General features: G+C 33.5%; 1 protein-coding gene across 2 annotated transcripts in view; it reads right to left on the reverse strand.

Moving 5' to 3' along the window:
- Positions 1-23,518, reverse strand: part of LOC129743716 (calbindin-32) — a 266,038-nt gene that overhangs the window by 24,128 nt on the left and 218,392 nt on the right. For both annotated transcript variants that reach the window (XM_055735839.1, XM_055735838.1), the window contains exons 6-10: positions 18,529-18,615; positions 18,349-18,405; positions 16,961-17,044; positions 16,821-16,876; positions 6,646-6,691 (exon numbers count right to left, since the gene is read on the reverse strand). In XM_055735839.1, the coding sequence (XP_055591814.1) occupies positions 6,646-6,691; positions 16,821-16,876; positions 16,961-17,044; positions 18,349-18,405; positions 18,529-18,615 (330 nt within the window). The remainder of the gene's footprint in view (positions 1-6,645; positions 6,692-16,820; positions 16,877-16,960; positions 17,045-18,348; positions 18,406-18,528; positions 18,616-23,518) is intronic.

Raw genomic sequence — 23,518 nt, forward strand, 5'->3', positions numbered from 1 at the left:
TTGTCATTTTTGTCATTTTTGTCATTTTTGTCATTTTTGTCATTTTTGTCATTTTTGTCATTTTTGTCATTTTTGTCATTTTTGTCATTTTTGTCATTTTTGTCATTTTTGTCATTTTTGTCATTTTTGTCATTTTTGTCATTTTTGTCATTTTTGTCATTTTTGTCATTTTTGTCATTTTTGTCATTTTTGTCATTTTTGTCATTTTTGTCATTTTTGTCATTTTTGTCATTTTTGTCATTTTTGTCATTTTTGTCATTTTTGTCATTTTTGTCATTTTTGTCATTTTTGTCATTTTTGTCATTTTTGTCATTTTTGTCATTTTTGTCATTTTTGTCATTTTTGTCATTTTTGTCATTTTTGTCATTTTTGTCATTTTTGTCATTTTTGTCATTTTTGTCATTTTTGTCATTTTTGTCATTTTTGTCATTTTTGTCATTTTTGTCATTTTTGTCATTTTTGTCATTTTTGTCATTTTTGTCATTTTTGTCATTTTTGTCATTTTTGTCATTTTTGTCATTTTTGTCATTTTTGTCATTTTTGTCATTTTTGTCATTTTGTCATTTTTGTCATTTTTGTCATTTTTGTCATTTTTGTCATTTTTGTCATTTTTGTCATTTTTGTCATTTTTGTCATTTTTGTCATTTTTGTCATTTTTGTCATTTTTGTCATTTTTGTCATTTTGTCATTTTTGTCATTTTTGTCATTTTTGTCATTTTTGTCATTTTTGTCATTTTTGTCATTTTTGTCATTTTTGTCATTTTTGTCATTTTTGTCATTTTTGTCATTTTTGTCATTTTTGTCATTTTTGTCATTTTTGTCATTTTTGTCATTTTTGTCATTTTTGTCATTTTTGTCATTTTTGTCATTTTTGTCATTTTTGTCATTTTTGTCATTTTTGTCATTTTTGTCATTTTTGTCATTTTTGTCATTTTTGTCATTTTTGTCATTTTTGTCATTTTTGTCATTTTTGTCATTTTTGTCATTTTTGTCATTTTTGTCATTTTTGTCATTTTTGTCATTTTTGTCATTTTTGTCATTTTTGTCATTTTTGTCATTTTTGTCATTTTTGTCATTTTTGTCATTTTGTCATTTTTGTCATTTTTGTCATTTTTGTCATTTTTGTCATTTTTGTCATTTTTGTCATTTTTGTCATTTTTGTCATTTTTGTCATTTTTGTCATTTTTGTCATTTTGTCATTTTTGTCATTTTTGTCATTTTTGTCATTTTTGTCATTTTTGTCATTTTTGTCATTTTTGTCATTTTTGTCATTTTTGTCATTTTTGTCATTTTTGTCATTTTTGTCATTTTTGTCATTTTTGTCATTTTTGTCATTTTTGTCATTTTTGTCATTTTTGTCATTTTTGTCATTTTTGTCATTTTTGTCATTTTTGTCATTTTTGTCATTTTTGTCATTTTTGTCATTTTTGTCATTTTTGTCATTTTTGTCATTTTTGTCATTTTTGTCATTTTTGTCATTTTTGTCATTTTTGTCATTTTTGTCATTTTTGTCATTTTGTCATTTTTGTCATTTTTGTCATTTTTGTCATTTTTGTCATTTTTGTCATTTTTGTCATTTTTGTCATTTTTGTCATTTTTGTCATTTTTGTCATTTTTGTCATTTTTGTCATTTTTGTCATTTTTGTCATTTTTGTCATTTTTGTCATTTTTGTCATTTTTGTCATTTTTGTCATTTTTGTCATTTTTGTCATTTTTGTCATTTTTGTCATTTTTGTCATTTTTGTCATTTTTGTCATTTTTGTCATTTTTGTCATTTTTTTCATTTTTGTCATTTTTGTCATTTTTGTCATTTTTGTCATTTTTGTCATTTTTGTCATTTTTGTCATTTTTGTCATTTTTGTCATTTTTGTCATTTTTGTCATTTTTGTCATTTTTGTCATTTTTGTCATTTTTGTCATTTTTGTCATTTTTGTCATTTTTGTCATTTTTGTCATTTTTGTCATTTTTGTCATTTTTGTCATTTTTGTCATTTTTGTCATTTTTGTCATTTTTGTCATTTTTGTCATTTTTGTCATTTTTGTCATTTTTGTCATTTTTGTCATTTTTGTCATTTTTGTCATTTTTGTCATTTTTGTCATTTTTGTCATTTTTGTCATTTTTGTCATTTTTGTCATTTTTGTCATTTTTGTCTTTTGTGTCATTTTTGTCATTTTTGTCATTTTTGTCATTTTTGTCATTTTTGTCATTTTTGTCATTTTTGTCATTTTTGTCATTTTTGTCATTTTTGTCATTTTTGTCATTTTTGTCATTTTTGTCATTTTTGTCATTTTTGTCATTTTTGTCATTTTTGTCATTTTTGTCATTTTTGTCATTTTTGTCATTTTTGTCATTTTTGTCATTTTTGTCATTTTTGTCATTTTTGTCATTTTTGTCATTTTTGTCATTTTTGTCATTTTTGTCATTTTTGTCATTTTTGTCATTTTTGTCATTTTTGTCATTTTTGTCATTTTTGTCATTTTTGTCATTTTTGTCATTTTTGTCATTTTTGTCATTTTTGTCATTTTTGTCATTTTTGTCATTTTTGTCATTTTTGTCATTTTTGTCATTTTTGTCATTTTTGTCATTTTGGTCATTTTTGTCATTTTTGTCATTTTTGTCATTTTTGTCTTTTGTGTCATTTTTGTCATTGTTGTCATTTTTGTCATTTTTGTCATTTTTGTCATTTTTGTCATTTTTGTCATTTTTGTCATTTTTGTCATTTTTGTCATTTTTGTCATTTTTGTCATTTTTGTCATTTTTGTCATTTTTGTCATTTTTGTCATTTTTGTCATTTTTGTCATTTTTGTCATTTTTGTCATTTTTGTCATTTTTGTCATTTTTGTCATTTTTGTCATTTTTGTCATTTTTGTCATTTTTGTCATTTTTGTCATTTTTGTCATTTTTGTCATTTTTGTCATTTTTGTCATTTTTGTCATTTTTGTCATTTTTGTCATTTTTGTCATTTTGTCATTTTTGTCATTTTTGTCATTTTTGTCATTTTTGTCATTTTTGTCATTTTTGTCATTTTTGTCATTTTTGTCATTTTTGTCATTTTTGTTATTTTTGTCATTTTTGTCAGGTTTGTCATTTTGGATTTAATTTAAGAAATTCTCTATCATAAACAAGAATTGTTCCAGAATCTCTATTTCAAAAAACCTGAAAAACCTCTTTTGCGAGAAATCATTTTGCCCATGAAATTTCTTCAGATTATTTCTACAAACAAGTTAAGAAGTATTCTTATAACTTTTACCTTTATTGCTGCATTAAGTTGTTAAGAAAAATTAAAAACAAGTAATAGTGATTGCCTAAATCACGGGTGGCCAAACCATGGCCCGCGACCAACTTTTTGTGGCCCGCGAAGCTCATTTTGGAAAAGACATGTTCTAAGAACTGGACGTTTTTTCTTATTCTTCATATATCATTAGGATAAATATATCTGAATCAAAACTAGCTTAATTCAAAACAAAGATCTGAAAATTTCTTTGAAATAATAAAAACCAAAGGAATAAAAGTGTATTAAAACTAATTTCGAGAAAACACGCTTTTAAGTTGTTGTGAGTGGCCATTTTCCATACGTTTTTAGAACATTTGCAATTTTCTGTCGAACGTAAATTAAAAATCTGAAAAAAAATCACCAAATTCAATTTGAATCTTGAAGAATCATTTGGCATTATTTACTCAAAATGGAAAATTTTTGCAGTTATGCTTCTTTGGCTCTAAGGGCCTCATATGATTTTTCAAATAAGGTTACCGTCACTGAAAAAAATTATTACAATTACAATTTTTAAAATATCAAAATTGTACGGTATTTGACAAATTAACTGTAAATTTCATCACACATTTTTCAAAGTATTCCGATTGGGTTTTGGTGACAACATATCATTAGTATTTATGAAGAGTGTTCAAGCGGACTCTAGTTTTAATATTGAGGAGTTTGGATAGCCTCAGAAAGATAGTAAGACACTATCAATATCGTTTAATTTTTTTTTCAATAACCGAATTATATCGACATCATTATTGAAATCATACTTTTACAACAACTTCAACCATACGTAACCTGAACTCTATTTCAAAACCTTCGTTTATCCATAAAAATTTAAAAACTTTTACAAATTATGTAACTTATCGAAAGTTTGCTCTGTAAATTTTTCTGATTAGTAATTTTTTACCCAGCTTTTCAGAAAAGGGTATAATTTTGAAAATTAAACCAAATCCAAATATATTTTAATTGGCAATGTGGTTTGTAGTTATGAACACAAATAATGAGAAACTAGAAAGATTTTACAGTTGGGTAGTAGATATAATTAAACTAAAATCGGTTTGGTATGGACAAATCTCTCAGAAGAACGACTTTTTTTGCGAAAGTTTTCCTTAAAGAAGGTGCAATGATTACAAAACAATCAAATTCGTATTAATCCTGTTTAAAGAAGTCTTTCCCAATACACTTGTCAAATCGAAATACTGGAGAATTTAAAAAAAAAAGTTGAATTTAGTTGATGTTAAGGTCCGTACTTTGTAAAATCATTATTTTTTATGATATAACAAAAGTTCATTAAAAACCCCGATTTTATGTTCCCTATGATTGATTCATCGGTGCAAACTCATTTATAAGTTGAAATAAAAATTCTTTTGAGTGTCAAAATCTTGTGACCGTTTTTTTTTTCAACAATTCCATTCTGCAGTTTTCCCTATTTTGTCTATCAATTTTTTCTAATGAGAACGGTGAACTTGAAAACTTTGGAAAATGGGCGGTCATTTTTTTAAGTTTAATATCCATAAAATTGACTTGATGTCTATTGTAGTCACTCGATTTCACATTTTTGGGATGAATAAACCGAGGAGGTTTTAAATCCCATGAAAATAAACATAAATTGGGAGGGATTATTAATTTCGTATTGCATAATATTTCTACAATTTTCATATGGAGTGAAATATGTAAAAATTTGCAAGTAACAAAAACTTATCATGACTTATTAAGATGAATCTATACTCGATGTGACCTAGGCAAATGTTTTGTCCATAGCTTTTTCAAAAATCTGTTATAATTTTTATATGAATACTCCAGAACTATTTGTTTTTGTGGCCCGCCATCCAATCCCATTTCTGAAATTTGGCCCGCTTGTTGGAAATGTTGGCCACCCATGGCCTAAATGGTTTCAATCAGCGATCCTTTATTTAATTTTTGCCCAAACAAATGTTGCTAAATTGTTCATTTTGGGAAAACTACTAGGAATGGAATTGTGAATAAACAACCCAAACCCCCGAACAGCAAAATTTTCCCAACCTTGAATTGAAAGGGGATCAGTTCCACTGTCGTTCCACATGACAGGAGCACCGTTCCTAAAAACGCAAACGGAACGGATACCGAATGCGGTTCGGTTGGTCGAACAAACCATGGCTGTTAAAATTAATTGGTTTCGACTTCCGCCAGTCCCCGATCGAAAACAACTGGAGGGAAAACTGCGGAAGGTTTATTGTTTTCATTTCGGTGATTTAGTTGTTGAAATTGAAACAGTCCAAATTTTGGGCTTTGACTTTGGCAGCGAGCTTTTCGCGTTTTCGCTCGATGTCCTAACAACTGACTTAGGTTTTAATTCAGACTAACGGGAGTGAGTTGGAAAGTAATTGTCGGGATCATGGCGATAAATTTTAACACTCGCTGGTGTTATATCCTTCGTTTTTCGTCATCTCATCTCATCTCATGACCTCTGGCTTAGAAGTCTATGTTTTAACCGACAAGCCAAGGCTGCTGGAAAATTGTGCCTTGTGTTAGGTAAGTTTTTTTTTAAATAGATGATGTTTAGTTTACGATTTTTATGCTAAAAATTGCATTAAAGCATTAAATACAAAATTTTGAACCTGTTTACAAATTTCCGAAAAAACCTTAACTCGAAAATTTGTTCTGGGCTTAAAGGCTCCGTCATTCTACACCTGTCAACCTTTAGAGACAGCGCTAGAGATAACAGCGAATCATGACAGACATACAGGAAGTGAGTGTGTGAGTGTGTCTGTCAGTGCTTTCGCAAATCAACCTTTTTCCCGAATGATATAAGTTCAAATATGCTCCTACATGGGAAAAGTCACATGAACGAACCAACAGACAGACATCCTGAATCTTGCCTGACAAACAAATCCAGCAGATAGCTCAACTGACACCGATGGCGTGTGTGCGATAATTTCCGGAATCGGATTGTTGTCGAGAGTGAATTAAATTTTAAATGCTTCCCCCCCCCTTTTTTTTGCAGGAAACCACCATTATTTACTGAGTTCGTAATGAAAGTAAATTATTAGCAACAAACTGGATTAGGTAAAAAATCGTTTTGTTAATTATCTTAATTAGTATCGCCCATCATCGTACGGTGGGTAGAATCAGGAATAATATAGTTGTTATGTGATAGAGAAATTAATTGTTTCAGAGATTTTAAATAAGCACAAACTGTATCATTTACAGCCATCGTTCTAACTTATTATTCATGGATATTAAACAGTACCATCCAAAGGGATGCTCCACGCCTGCAAAGCACCTTGAATTTGTTCTTTCATTATTGAAACATATCACACACACAAAAACACGCACATACACAACAATCACACGAAGAAACCGGAGTGGAAAACCCAAAAGCGAGCCTGTAACATGTATCTTACCTTAAACACTTGGCGGCACAGGAAATTTTCCTTCACAGGAAGCAATCTTTTTTCGGAGTGGAAGAAAAAAATGGAAGCAGACATGAGAAAATGAGGAAAAATATAACAACCACACAAAAACATTTTAAAGCGTTTATTTTGCTGGAGTTGTCTGCCTGAAATTAAAACCAGGATTCGGTGGATTTTTTCCTTTAAATCTAGTGTATATCAAAGTGGAATTTTTCAAATTTCTTCAAAAACATGATTATGGCTCGTAGTTTGAGCGAATGAGGTCATGATGGCCATAGTGGGCAAAATTAGCACTTTCAAGTTTGCAGAAACTGTGCGTGTTTAAGTTTTTTTTTTTTTTCAAAACACACCTTCTTTTAGAGCTCTTTCTGATTTATCACGCTTTAAAAACTTTAGTTTTCATTTGGAGAATGCGTGCTGTTTTAAAACGTTACAGAACAGGTTAAAATTTAGAATCATATTCGTTAGATAGCCTAAAGGGTGAAACAGTCAAAATTTGGTCAAGGGAAAACGCGTGTAAATCGGTGATGATTAGTATAAAGTTCAGGAAAAATATTCCGTAGAAAACCAGTTTGCCTTGAACTGCTGCCGTCCTTAGCAGTTTTTTGGGTCTTCTTTAGGTTCCGTTTAGGTAGCCCAGTATTTCTCAATTGGGCGTGTTGGGAGGGTTCTTGTCCTTGGGAACCACCTGCACGTTGTTGGCGGCGTACCACTCCATGGCCATTTTACCGTAATGGCAAGATACCAAATCTTGCCAAAACAGTACAGAACAACCGTGTTTCCTCAGGAAAGGCAGCAGACGTTTATTCACACACTCTTTCACGTAAATTTCTTGGTTGACAGTCCCGGAAGTTATGAAAATGCTGCTTTTCAAGCCACAAGTACGGATGGCTTGCCAAACCAGATATTTCTTCGCAAACTTTGACAGTTTCATGTGCTTGAAAATATCTGCTACCTTTCCCCTTCCTTTTGGCGTATAAAACTCCTGTCCCGGAAGCTGCTTGTAGTCGGCTTTGACGTAGGTTTCGTCGTCCATTACCACGCAGTCAAACTTCGTCAGCATCGTCGTGTACAGCCTCCGGGATCGCGCTTTGGCCGTCGTATTTTGTTTATCATCGCGATTTGGAGTCACTACCTTCTTGTAAGTCGATAGTCCGGCTCTTTTTTGGCTCGATGCACGGTTGTAGACGATACACCCAGCTTATTTTGGGCATCTCGGAGAGAGAGGTTAGGGTTTCGCTTTAAACTAACGGCAACTCTCTTTGTCGTCTCAGCGGCTTCCGGTTTTCTATTTCCCCCCGATCCAGACTTCCTGGCTTGTCGACAAACGTTCCCCAAACACTTAGATTACATTTGTATCGGTTGATTTGGCAACTTTGAGCGATTTTGCCAGCTTTGCGTGCGAGTAGCTCGGATTTTCGCGATGCGCGAGCAAAATTTTTATACGCTGCTCTTCTTCCTTGGACGGCATTTTGACAACTGAAGAGTGAATTCCAAAATCAAAATAGGAGCAACATTCTACACACACACACACCTTCAAAATGAGGGGTGTTCAGGTTTTTTTAAATGCAAAATTGAAAGAAATACGTCAAGTTCATATTGACCAAATTTTGACCGTATCACCCTTTTTTAGAACACACTTTTGAGTCAAGAGTATACAGCTCCACTCTGGGTTGTGTCGATAAATTGGTGAGCAATAGAGTTGTTTTTGCCATTTCTTTCGCACACTTGCAGAGCGTGCACATATGAGACTTGACAATTAACCTCAAAATCTCTCGGTACAAAAAACGGGCAGCCCTGGTCGACAAACATGGTCGTTTTGAGGTTGATTTTCTCAAAACTAAAAAGTGTTGATGAAACAACCAGTACCAATAACATTACGAACACTACCAGCAGCAAATAGGACTATACCTGGTATGAAATACAGTGCCTAGTAAGCGTATTCTCAATACGTCGACGTTATGAGAAAACGCTTTCTATGTAGTGCCCAAACTGGTGAAATTCCCGGGAAATGCGACGTTGTCCTCCTAGGCTTTTCTAGTGAAGGAGCACTGGTACCACACTTAAGCGATAGAAACAATGTAGAACGGGATGCACTTCAAGAGCTTAAGCCTGATAACCAAATGGAAAAGAACTGTAATGTTTATGATGGCCACCCTCACGGGAATATTTCAAGAATTTTTGCGATCTGATGAAACAAAACTGTTGAAAATTAAAGATTCAAGGCAGGTTTCAGTGGTGGAATAGAGTTAATTTTTATTCGGAATCATTCGTCAAGTCCTTAAATAACTACTTACTCATATTCCCTAACAGGGAAAGTACTCATTTCTCAATGAGTAAAATGAGATTACTACTCATAATTTCTGGCAACACTATTGTGTTACCACGAACCTAGTTTAAGTAGTCTCGCTTGACTGTGTGATGATGTAAACAATTGTACTGTCACCATCATCACCATCCTATTGTTCTCTACAATTATCCATCGCGAATTGGACATAGCGAACAGAATAGAAAAAAACTGTTCTGGTTCTTCGATGGCGGTTGCTGCTGGATCGGATCGATCTTCCACCAGGGGAAAACGTAAGTTTCAACAAAAACTAGGGTGGTCTCGGGAGTGACCCCATTAATCCGGCAATAAAGAAGGAATGACCTGGACTACTTCGGAGACTAAACAGTGTTCCGGGAAGTAGTTTCACCACCCTGTGGAACGTGTCTGTAAACCCGATGATTGCAGATGTACGGCTATTAGAAGAGAACTACTAGCAAACCCACTACAGGGTGTTCAATAAGTTTGAATACAAATTAAAATTACGATAATTTAAAATCAACTGAACAGAATTTTTTTTTACTCAAATGGAAAGGTAATTTAATGATGGCCTATCATACCTTTTGTATTGGAAAAGTTTTACCTAAAACCAATTATATGAGCTCCAGCGGTTTGTCAAGTCCACCGTAAGCGGCACGCTCCTCTATGGTTGAAATTTCGTTCCACATAAGAATGCTGACGATTTTTATATAGAGCCAAAATAGGTTTCCTGTATTAATTATTGTTTTAAAACAACACTATGCCTTAAAGGGTAAAAATTAAATCCTTAAGTCCCTCATTTATTTTAAAAAACTTCTTGAAAAAAATGGCAACTGCTATAATTATTTTCTTTTATATTTGGGGATCGATTGATTTTTGTGTTTTTCTTGGGAAATTCCGGCTTGCAGTCTGTTTTAGAGCGAAACGATTTTTGTTTTATGTATTCAACGTTTCAATCCGTTTTGGATCTTCTTCAAGGTTAAAAAAATGTTTCTTCCGACAACAAACTGCACTCCTAAACCACGAGATAGCTATGAACCACCTGTTCGACATCGATGGAGCCGAATCATCGACAGGGGAGACAACCAAGGAAAACCACGAATGCTGGAAAGTTGCCACATAAAACCACACCTTACACTATAAACATTAAAAAAGATACAGGAAACATCCATCCTACATATGCCAATATTTTCAAAACTATACAATCAATTAACGAATATCCAAAACACAAAAATAAACACACAAATAAAAAACACCACTCTACACACAACACAGAACAAGCTGACATTTAGAAACAACAAAAACAAAAGGTGAAAAGTGAAAACTGTTCCAAAGTTTCGATGCTGAGGAAAGTTTATCCCAAAATCCCCGGACAACCCGATTTTATCCGAGAAACACCTAACACAGTAAGTCAATCACTGCACCATATTGTCATAAAACACGAATAAATTCGGAAAATTTAAAAAACACATAAATAGACAGCTTTACAAGACCAGCCGTGTCGACAAAAATAAGAAAACGACCCTTTTTAGGAAAACATCTCACAACAAATATTTTGTAATCGGCCAAAAATAAACTGAAAAATACAATTTTTTAGCCCCTGAAGAAGATCCAAAACGGATTGAAACGTTGGATACATAAAACAAAAATCGTTTTTGATCAAAAATAGACTGCAAGCCGGAATTTCCCAAGAAAAAAAATATAATTATTTTCGAAAGTTAGAAATTAAACTAAATACCTTTCTATCAATTAAAAAAACTCAAACCTGAATAATTACAATGGTCGATAGTCAGGAGCAGGCTTCCAAAAAGTACTGCCAAACGACAGTATTCTTGATGAAAGCTTTCTGAATATTTCTTCTCCGACAGTTTTAAAAGGAGCGGTCGCACGATGTACAACGAAGCCTTGTTTTACTTCATATTAAAGTTTGTTCGTTGGTATGAAAGCTTATGTTCCGTGACAGTTTAGGGAATATCTTCGTGACAGTTTTCAATGCGCATGACAGTACTGCTAACTCCGTCCGACTGTAGCCGAGATTCGCTTTGGATTATCATCCAAGCTCGGGCCGAGTTGATTTCGAACGTACGTATGAATTTTCCTTTTGCTTGAAGCTCAAGCTACCTGCTGCGGCTGGTGATCGCCTCAATCACCCTCCCCTTCCCTTTTCGCCTAAGGTGCACCGGCACCACACGTCGCGTTACGCCTCGGTCGTATGCTACTGCTCTGTTCGAATAGATGGCACGTTCGATCTATTCAAACCGAGCAGCAGCGCATACGAACGGGCATGGGTACGGTGTGGGCACGACAGTCACCCGTGACAGTCCTGCCCAAAACTGTCACGCCCTGCAGCCTACAGTTAGGATGAAATAATTTTCGAAATAGGAGGCATGAAGGGATGGAAACGGAACTGTCGGTTGGGTTTGCTGCAGCTTAAAGCACAACATTTTCGGCCGCGCAAGCTTTGAGCCGATTTTTCATATACAGCCTGCGTTGCCGCACGTGTGCGATGTAGCCGAAGCGTTTCGATTCGTTACCGACGGTCGGTACAGCAGCAAACCTAGTGGTAAGAAAAACCGAGATAGTTTGTTTGGCAAGAAAAAAGCTGTCATAGTAAAGCTGTACTTTTCGGAAGCCTGGTCAGGAGGATAGGAGAAAATCGATGCTACAATGAATGAGATCATGACTGAATCGATTGGCTGTAGACCGAACCGAGGGTTGCCGTGGAATCCTTCGACAATTGAGGAACTGAACGACCCTGACCTGGCAGACGATATTGTTTTGCTTGCTAAAGACAACAAGACATGCCGAGCAAACTCGACGACCTCACCGAAAGCTCCAAGGCAGCAGGCCTCAAAGTGAATATCGGAAAGACCAAATCGATGGAAATCAACACAGAAAATCGTTCCAATTTCGTGGTAGCTAGAAAACTGGTTGAGAAAGTGGGGTGCTTCCAGTATCTTGTTAGCCAGATTACGCCTGATGGTGGTACCAAGATAGACATCGAAACATCAGAAAATCTCGATTAGCGTTTGCGAGTTTCCAAAACATCTGGCGCTCAAGCCAATTTTCTCTACGAACTAAAATCCGAATCTTCAACTCAAACATCAAATCCGTATTGTTGTACGGGTGTTAAACTTGGGGCACATATGCGTTGTTGACGCGAAAACTGGGAACTGGATCACAAACGTGGAACTATATAAGAATATGTTTAAGCAGTGTCTGCTTTACAATTTTTCTTAAGAGTTTAGATATCTTCGATGAAAATATTGTTTGAGTTTTTGCCGAGACATTGTAAAGTCAATGGTTTCGCAGTGACAGTGACTGACAGCAAGTGATGACGCTGGCTCCGGATCGCCAGCAATGGAGATCTTTTATCTCAACCTTATGCGTCGGTCAATCGACGCCGGATCCTTAGGTAGGAAGATAGGTCGATAGTCAGCCCAATTCCATTAAAAATTACGTTCACAGAACTTATGAGAATACGCTTCCTTGCGGGAACCGAACTGGTGAGATTCCTGTACAGTGCGACATTGTCTTCCTAGGCTCTCCTACTGAAGATTCCTAATTCGTACTAGATCGTGCATGATTCGCGATATTTCGTCGACTATAGCACACCAAGAATGTTCGTCGCGACACATCTTACTCACAACATTTACAGTGTTCAAATTTTAAAGTTTTTGACGTCGTGAAACGAACTTGGGGCAGAAAAATAAAGCATGTTCAGCGATTTCTCAGTTTCGACGTATTCCGGGCTATGGTGAGCTTATAAGATTAAATCGATAAAGGTATTGCTTAAAGCACTCATGGCCCGTAACGTAAAAGTTGACCACATCATTCTTCCGATTTACCCAGTTTTAAAGTCGCGGGATCAGCCTATGTGTCCATCTTGCGTTGTTGGATGCGTCCCATTGCTCCTGCCACTTGAGCATTAACGCTGCTCTTTGAGCTTTACGCACTCATTTAACAGCTCTTGCTACGTAATATTCGTTATCTTCGGTCAGAGTTATGTCGATGGGAATCATGCCCGCGATGACAAGAGCATCTGCTGATATGGTCCTGTATGCACATTATTTTTGAATGGCTAGCAGCCGATGTGTGCTCCGTAATTTGGATCGGTTGCGCTCTACCTCTATGACTGAGATCCAGGCCGCTGCTCCGTATCGAAGTTTCGACAGAGCACTTGCTACTCTTTTGACCATGGCAGTTCGGCATAATCTCCAGGCCAATTAATCGATAACTTTCGATGCATTTTCACAACAGTATTTTACAAGCGCGCTCATCAACATCGAGCCCGAAACCGGTCGACAAAAAGGTTACTTTATATCCTTTTTCCGTAAATAACAACGTTATGTGTCGTGTTCTGTAATACGTCGTGTGTTATGTGTAGGTATATTTTACAAGCACTCCAAAATTCAAGCGATTGTCGACCATTACTCCGTTGTATTTATTTCAGCTGCTGTTTTGAAGGTGTCGTGTGTCCTCCAACAGTAATCTGCATGTGCGGCACAACTCTTCTGTTGGTCACGAGCAGAAATTCGGTTTTGTGGTGAGCTAGGCTTCCATCCAGATGCCAACCCGTTCTACGGACACCGTTGCATTGCAAGGTCTTCTACCTCTTCGATTGTTTCGCTGGTGATCATGAGCACGATAGCATCTGAAAATTCAACTATCAGCGCGCCTGCTGGTAGTTTCAGCCTTAACACCTCATTTTATAGGGCATTCCAAAGCACAGGTCCGAGTTTGGAACCCTGTGCAACACCCGCTGTTAGGGCAGCAGATAGTAACCCAGTTTCGCTTTTGTACGTCAAGACTCGATTTTGGAAGAAGTTTCCTATTATTTTGCAGAGGGTATTGGGAAAACGCATTTTGTTAAGCTTCTCAGCTGGCATTGTTGAAGGCATTCTTAACGTCACAATGGCGCAATGACGAACACCTGTCCACTTCTTTTGATATGCGCGGTTCGCGTACTCTGTCACCATTCGGATGGCGTCCACCGTGGATCTTCCTTCCCAAAAACCGAACTGTCTATACGACAGTCCACTTTCGCCATCTGTGTAGCTGATAATTCTTTTGAATATTATCCCCTCCAGAAGTTTATCGAGGGTGTTCAGCAGAAAAATGGGTCTAAACGATGATGTTTCTTAGGTATCGGTAGTAGCACCAACTTCGCCGTTTTCCACAGATTGGGGAAGACAGTTTTGTAGCACCACTCTGAAAGTGATCTGTTCTGCCACCTTTAGCACTGCATTTGGGATTCCGTCCGGACCAGAGGCCTTATCAACCGCAAATTTTTCAGCGATAGCCACAAATTCCTCGTTCGTTACTGGCTCGATGTCGTGGGTTTCCTTGTCATATGGGGTTAGGTTAGAGGCCACTGCTTCGGGCCATGCTGCGGGAAAAGATGGTGCAACGATATCTTCCATTTTTCCAGACACTTTTCGGTCGGCGACCTTGGGCCACCGAGTCTTTCGAGTGCAACTCTATAGGCTTGACCCCATGGGCTATCATCTACGCTCTGGCATAACATTCTGTAACAATTCTCTTCTCTCGTTCTGTTAGCTCGCTTAAGTGCCACCCTGGCTGCTCGATAAACGGCACCTCTAGTTTCTCTATCGGCTTTGTTTCGTTGAGCTCGTCGAGCCGTTGAGCTCAGCAATATCTGAGATCCACCAGTAAGGTTGTCGTCGCCACCATTTGGGTGTATTCCTTTCGAGCATGGTCATGTCGCACACCGCTTCCATCATTTTCATCAGCTGCTCAGCATTATTGACATGCGATGCTTCCTGCATGTGTATATCTTCGGTATACACTTCCTTATCCAAAACTTTAGTCTTCCATCTCCGTTCCGCTGAGGGGAAGCTTAAATATTTCCTGAAGTATACCCATCAAACAATTTATTGCTGAAAACGAGCAGAAAAATACCGTGGCTCAATTTTTAACCAACTATCTAGCTGAAAGAAGGCCTCCAAAATTCACTAATTCACGTGTCTTCATCCTTTAATCATCTAGATTTGGAGAAGTTATTCAGCGTACGTCATTAAACGTCAATTGAAGGATCAACCAAAAAAACAAAAAACAAAAAAAATTACCACTGTCTGTCCGATGCTTAGTCTCATTTTTCTGCTTCTGTGATGTTTTTTTGTTGCAACTACCCGAACTTTAAACCTCCGACTTGTTGGTAGCAGGCCGCAGTATTTACGGAGACCCAATGCCTCTCAACCGAAGATTAATTTCATGTAAAGTGTACCAGAAATGATCTTTTTTATCAATTTTGGTCACCAATAATCCAATTTGTGAGAAAGTTCAATCTTCATTTCAAAATCAAGCTGAAAAGGAAATTATGAAAAAATGCATAAAATAAGGAAAACAAAAATTCCCCTCCCATTCCAATCTAGCCGCCAACATAATCAACAAGTCTGTCAAATTTCAATCGTAGCGAATTGTTGAACAGAGACTGAAAAAGTGTGTTAGAAACAATTCTTCAACTTCTTCCATTGGCTGCACTATGACTTCTTCAAACGCTGAAACACGGTTTCAGTTTGACTTTATTCAGCCAGTAAGCTGAAACAGCAATTATGCTTTAGCTCAGCTTTTGTTCAGCAAATTGCCATTCTCAGGCAACCAAAATGTTTGATAGGTACTTCAAAACGTTCTGCTGCCTTTAACAAAGTTATTGAATTTATTGAAACCTTGAGAATCAAAATCTCATAAATGTTTTCCAGTAATTACAGAAAAAGATTTTCTAAGAATTGTTTTTAAACATAAATTTCTAGGCCAAATCAGAATCCTTGATTGATTGCAGCATAATCAATTGATTTATACTCAGTGCTTACTAGTTATTTTACATACATATTTAGTTCTTCATCAGTTATCAAGGAAAGATAAGACTCAAAGCTGAAAAAATTAAAATCTTTTATACGCCACATGATCAAAACGAGAGGTAAAATCTAAAAAAAAGTTAGATTTTTGAATCAAAGGCATATAATGTTATGCTCCCCAGTGTATTTTTCACAGTTATTTTCAGGCAATTCTAAATGGAATCAAAAGTTTCTCTTTAACATCAAATTTAAACTCCTTTTTTTAAATTCTAAAAACAAATTTCTGTAATTACTTAAACTTAATACTGTTTGTTTGAATCTATTTCTAGACAATTGCTTAGTATCTTTCTACCCAAAACAGGAGGGATCTGCATTCAAATACCTTCTTCAGGAAGAATTTCGTTTCATTTTACTGAACTGTCAAAAATCGGTTCCAAGTTAAAATTCTTCCCACAAAACTTTTATTCCGCCCATCACACGCGTGTGACATCAAAGATGGTTTCGAACTCTTGCCCGTATGAAGCTCTTTCAGCTAGGAAAATCTTGCTGAAGCTGCGGTTTTCAAATTGTCGCATGTTTACTCGGTTTACGGGTAGAAACTCTTTATTTTCTTTTTCGAACCGGGAACCGTTTTGGCCCAAAATTTTCTGGAGTCGTTAGGAGTTTTCGGTTTTCTTTCCCCCGTTTGTGGCCATGGCTCTGGAAATAAGCTCCAGGGCTTTTGGTGAAGGGAACGAAACCACACACGTTCTGTGCAAAATCCCAACCGACCGAGAACTTCAGGCTCAATCTTCACAATCAGGAGAATGCAAAGTTGATAGCTCAGGGATTTTGGGGATAGGTAAGCATTTTCCATTTGCCTCTGACTTGTTAATATATGGTGTGTTGTGGTAAGTTTTCCTAATTCCGGGTAAAGAGTTCTGCCAATCGAGTGGAACGGAGAATCGAAAAAGAAAACTTAAACCCGGAAATTTCCATTAAGCGTTTAAAAAAGCACAAGTTCTATGGGTAAATTTACTAAAATCGAATCGAATTATACTTACTTTGCCATTTCCGAAAGCTGCAATCGACCGTCCTTGTTGGCGTCGAATACTCGTAGCTTTAAAAAGGAAAGTATTCAGATAAAAAATAAACACCAGTAAATTTCAGATCCCAGTATAGAAAGCGAAGGCAAATCTCTTACCATGGTGTCGGTGTATTCGATTAATTTATCTTCCGACACGTCGTTTATTTTCTTTGCCTCTTTCAGCAGGTCCCGGAGGAAATTCTGAAAAAAGAAAACAAAAGTTTTTTTTTATTGCAAATTAAATCGTTTGAATTTAAATTCATTTTGAGATTAAACGCAATTGAAAAAAACAGTGATGTGTTTCAAAACATTACGGATTTCAATTTAAATTGGAGTTTCTTGAAAATTCCTTTCAGATATGAAAAGTTTTTGGTAGATATCTCAATAAGCTAATAAATTCCTTCAAAGATTAGCGGTTTTTGATAATAAAAAATAAGCTAAAAGCTCTCTGGAGCCACTTTCATATCACATTTTTTTGAGAAAATCGACATAAATTTCACTTTTATAACACAAGTCTAATTTCTAAGTAGCAGTGTAAATTTGTTTTGTTTAATGAGTTAAAGGAGAAAAATTGATTTATTGTTTCTTCAAACACTCAAAAGTTGTATTATTTTTTCCTTAAACCGGAATCTTGGAGTAGAATGTGAATTGGATTTTCACAGTATCTTTCCAAAAGACTTCGAAAGATCACTTATACCTTTTTTTTTTAAATTTCTTAATACAACTTTAGCTCACGATTATTATAGATATTCAATTTCAAATTTTTAAAATGTTTATGTTTATTTAAAAAAAGAATATTCTTCGTTTGCCGTTGCCAAATTTCGAACATTTCTAGGACAGGCTAAAATTCCCACTTGATCCCTTAAAGGTGCGAAGGCATTGACTTTCGGGTTTGGAATTCCTTTCTCACTGCCACGCCACGGTTATCTTCAAATGGTGAGAAATATGGGGCGTTTATTATCCGGGAAAATGGAGCAGGAGGAATGGCATTGAAATTTTCCGACACTCCCAACAGCAGCGAAGTGGTTATTAAAATGTGAAACGCTTGACTTGGCATTTGCAAACGACTTCATAACCGTTAGCCGAAAATGTCTCATGCCATCATCAGTCTATTCACTTAATCTAGTGTTGGGACGAATTTTTTCGTTTTGAATCTGTTTGGATTGCATTTTTGTTACTGAGGAGAAGCTTTTAGGGGATCAAAATTAAAATGTAATTAAGATCGAAGCTTTTTCCGACAAACCATTCGAACAGCGAGAAAACTGCTCTTTGACTGACTTGGCAGTTTGGCCACGTTTTTCTCATTGTTTGATATTCCGGGATCGGAACCGAAAGTAATTAGTCAGTTCTTTGGCAGCTGTCTATGAAGCTGGAATCACTAATGAACTCTCGCTCTTTTACTGAGTCCATCTGTTTTCCTCAATCAACTCGAACGCTTTTTCCTTGTCTTCGGGATTGGAAAAATTTGAACGAAAAATCGATTTAACCGAATTTTTCAAACTTACCTTCAGCTCATCTGCCTCAATGTAGCCACTGTTGTCGGAATCGTATTCCCGCCATATCTGAGATTATTTTTAGAATAAAAACAGAGGAAAAAAAGGAAAACGCAAATATTAAATTCAGCTATCAAGTTCAGCTGAAGGAATAATTAAATATATTCCGAACTGGCTCGAGGCCTTACGTACCTTCATGAATTCCACACTGGATTCCAGCGGGTTATCGAATCGGAACAGCAGCAGAAAGTTTTCCTCCATGGGCAGAAGCTGGGCCAGCTGGAAATTGTGTGTTTGAGAGAAATAATTGCACGATAATGAGATAAGAGAAACTATTTGAGGGGGGTCATTTAGGTTCATAAAATGGCATGAAATGGCAATTGTGCAATAATTAAAACAGAAAGTGCTGACGACGTTATTCGGGGGAAATTATGAGAAAATTTGACTTTTGCTCCGTGCTATCATCCTCGAAAGTGTGGGAGACTTGAAGCCGGGATGCTGCGGGAAAAGAGCACGAATTTTCGGGTTGGAATTTTTTCGCCTAATTTTGGAGGATTTGGGAAGTTCTCCAGCTGGTGCCGGATCGTTGGTTGTTGGCAGGGAGATGAGTTCATGGCAGCTATTTTAGGACGTGACTTGAATTCCGTTTGTCCAGATGAGATGCGGGGTGAAAAATCGATTCAAGAGAATCTCGCGAGGGCGTTCGCATTGAAGAAAGAAACAACTTGACGCATTCGACGTTTACTTTAAAAGTTCATGTTGCAATTTTACAACCGGCAAAAACCAACCTTTTGAAAAAAGCAATATTTGAACAAAAGCCAATAAAATTTCAGAAAAAAACATTCTTGGCTCAGTCGAAAAAAATTTAACAGAAAATCAAAAAACAAAGCGAGAATAAGAAAATAAACATCAAAATTGTCAAAATTGTCAAAATTGTCAAAATTGTCAAAATTGTCAAAATTGTCAAAATTGTCAAAATTGTCAAATTGTCAAAATTGTCAAAATCATAAAAATTGTCAAAATTGTCAAAATTGTCAAGATTGTCAAAATTGTCAAGATTGTCAAAATTGTCAAAATTGTCAAAATTGTCAAAATTGTCAAAATTGTCAAAATTGTCAAAATTGTCAAAATTGTCAAAATTGTCAAAATTGTCAAAATTGTCAAAATTGTCAAAATTGTCAAAATTGTCAAAATTGTCAAAATTGTCAAAATTGTCAAAATTGTCAAAATTGTCAAAATTGTCAAAATTGTCAAAATTGTCAAAATTGTCAAAATTGTCAAAATTGTCAAAATTGTCAAAATTGTCAAAATTGTCAAAATTGTCAAAATTGTCAAAATTGTCAAAATTGTGAAAATTGTCAAAATTGTCAAAATTGTCAAAATTGTCAAAATTGTCAAAATTGTCAAAATTGTCAAAATTGTCAAAATTGTCAAAATTGTCAAAATTGTCAAAATTGTCAAAATTGTCAAAATTGTCAAAATTGTCAAAATTGTCAAAACATTCAAAATTGTCAAAATTGTCAAAATTGTCAAAATATTCAAAATTGTCAAAATTGTCAAAATTGTCAAAACTGTCAAAATTGTCAAAATTGTCAAAATTGTCAAAAATGTCAAAATTGTCAAAAAAGTCAAAATTGTCAAAATTGTCAAAATTGCCAAAATTGTCAAATTGTCAAAATTGTCAAAATTGTCAAAATTGTCAAAATTGTCAAAATTGTCAAAATTGTCAAAATTGTCAAAATTGTCAAAACATTCAAAATTGTCAAAATTGTCAAAATTGTCAAAATATTCAAAATTGTCAAAATTGTCAAAATTGTCAAAATTGTCAAAACTGTCAAAATTGTCAAAATTGTCAAAATTGTCAAAAATGTCAAAATTGTCAAAAAAGTCAAAATTGTCAAAATTGTCAAAATTGCCAAAATTGTCAAATTGTCAAAATTGTCAAAATTGTCAAAATTGTCAAAATTGTCAAAATTGCCAAAATTGTCAAAATTGTCAAAATTGTCAAAATTGTCAAAATTGTCATAGTTGACAAAATTGACAAAATTTAAAAAAAAATTGACAGAACTCACAAAATTTACAAAATTAAGCAAATATCGAAAATGATAAAATTGACAAAATGACAAAAATGACAAAAATTGTCAAAAATGACAAAAAATGACAAAAATGACAAAAATGACAAAAATGACAAAAATGACAAAAATGACAAAAATGACAAAAATGACAAAAATGACAAAAATGACAAAAATGACAAAAATGACAAAAATGACAAAAATGACAAAAATGACAAAAATGACAAAAATGACAAAAATGACAAAAATGACAAAAATGACAAAAATGACAAAAATGACAAAAATGACAAAAATGACAAAAATGACAAAAATGACAAAAATGACAAAAATGACAAAAATGACAAAAATGACAAAAATGACAAAAATGACAAAAATGACAAAAATGACAAAAATGACAAAAATGACAAAAATGACAAAAATGACAAAAATGACAAAAATGACAAAAATGACAAAAATGACAAAAATGACAAAAATGACAAAAATGACAAAAATGACAAAAATGACAAAAATGACAAAAATGACAAAAATGACAAAAATGACAAAAATGACAAAAATGACAAAAATGACAAAAATGACAAAAATGACAAAAATGACAAAAATGACAAAAATGACAAAAATGACAAAAATGACAAAAATGACAAAAATGACAAAAATGACAAAAATGACAAAAATGACAAAAATGACAAAAATGACAAAAATGACAAAAATGACAAAAATGACAAAAATGACAAAAATGACAAAAATGACAAAAATGACAAAAATGACAAAAATGACAAAAATGACAAAAATGACAAAAATGACAAAAATGACAAAAATGACAAAAATGACAAAAGTGACTAAAATGACAAAAATGACAAAAATGACAAAAATGACAAAAATGACAAAAATGACAAAAATGACAAAAATGACAAAAATGACAAAAATGACAAAAATGACAAAAATGACAAAAATGACAAAAATGACAAAAATGACAAAAATGACAAAAATGACAAAAATGACAAAAATGACAAAAATGACAAAAATGACAAAAATGACAAAAATGACAAAAATGACAAAAATGACAAAAATGACAAAAATGACAAAAATGAAAAAAATGACAAAAATGACAAAAATGACAAAAATGACAAAAATGACAAAAATGACAAAAATGACAAAAATGACAAAAATGACAAAAATGACAAAAATGACAAAAATGACAAAAATGTCAAAAATGTCAAAAATGACAAAAATGACAAAAATGACAAAAATGACGAAAATGACAAAAATGACAAAAATGACAAAAATGACAAAAATGACAAACTGACCAAAAATGACAAAAATGACAAAATTGACAAAAAACGACAAAATGACAAAAATGACAAAAATGACAAAAATGACAAAAAATGACAAAAATGACAAAAATGACAAAAATGACAAAAATGACAAAAATGACAAAAATGACAAAAATGACAAAAATGACAAAAATGACAAAAATGACAAAAATGACAAAAATGACAAAAATGACAAAAATGACAAAAATGACAAAAATGACAAAAATGACAAAAATGACAAAAATGACAAAAATGACAAAAATGACAAAAATGACAAAAATGACAAAAATGACAAAAATGACAAAAATGACAAAAATGACAAAAATGACAAAAATGACAAAAATGACAAAAATGACAAAAATGACAAAAATGACAAAAATGACAAAAATGACAAAAATGACAAAAATGACAAAAATGACAAAAATGACAAAAATGACAAAAATGACAAAAATGACAAAAATGACAAAAATGACAAAAATGACAAAAATGACAAAAATGACAAAAATGACAAAAATGACAAAAATGACAAAAATGACAAAAATGACAAAAATGACAAAAATGACAAAAATGACAAAAATGACAAAAATGACAAAAATGACAAAAATGACAAAAATGACAAAAATGACAAAAATGACAAAAATGACAAAAATGACAAAAATGACAAAAATGACAAAAATGACAAAAATGACAAAAATGACAAAAATGACAAAAATGACAAAAATGACAAAAATGACAAAAATGACAAAAATGACAAAAATGACAAAAATGACAAAAATGACAAAAATGACAAAAATGACAAAAATGACAAAAATGACAAAAATGACAAAAATGACAAAAATGACAAAAATGACAAAAATGACAAAAATGACAAAAATGACAAAAATGACAAAAATGACAAAAATGACAAAAATGACAAAAATGACAAAAATGACAAAAATGACAAAAATGACAAAAATGACAAAAATGACAAAAATGACAAAAATGACAAAAATGACAAAAATGACAAAAATGACAAAAATGACAAAAATGACAAAAATGACAAAAATGACAAAAATGACAAAAATGACAAAAATGACAAAAATGACAAAAATGACAAAAATGACAAAAATGACAAAAATGACAAAAATGACAAAAATGACAAAAATGACAAAAATGACAAAAATGACAAAAATCACAAAAATGACAAAAATGACAAAAATGACAAAAATGAAAAAAATGACAAAAATTACAAAAATGACAAAAATGACAAAAATGACAAAAATGACAAAAATGACAAAAATGACAAAAATGACAAAAATGACAAAAGTGACTAAAATGACAAAAATGAAAAAAATGACAAAAATGACAAAAATGACAAAAATAACAAAAATGACAAAAATGACAAAAATGACAAAAATGACAAAAATGACAAAAATGACAAAAATGACAAAAATGACAAAAATGACAAAAATGACAAAAATGACAAAAATGACAAAAATGACAAAAATTACAAAAATGACAAAAATGACAAAAATGACAAAAATGGAAAAAATGACAAAAATTACAAAAATGACAAAAATGACAAAAATGACAAAAATGACAAAAATGACAAAAATGACAAAAACGACAAAAATGACAAAAATGACAAAAATGACAAAAATGACAAAAATGACAAAAATTACAAAAATGACAAAAATGACAAAAATGACAAAAATGACAAAAATGACAAAAATGACAAAAGTGACAAAAATGACAAAAATGACAAAAATGACAAAAATGACAAAAATGACAAAAATGGCAAAAATGACAAAAATGACAAAA

The sequence above is a fragment of the Uranotaenia lowii genome, chromosome 2, assembly GCF_029784155.1.
Source record: "Uranotaenia lowii strain MFRU-FL chromosome 2, ASM2978415v1, whole genome shotgun sequence".
Lineage (NCBI taxonomy): Eukaryota > Metazoa > Arthropoda > Insecta > Diptera > Culicidae > Uranotaenia > Uranotaenia lowii.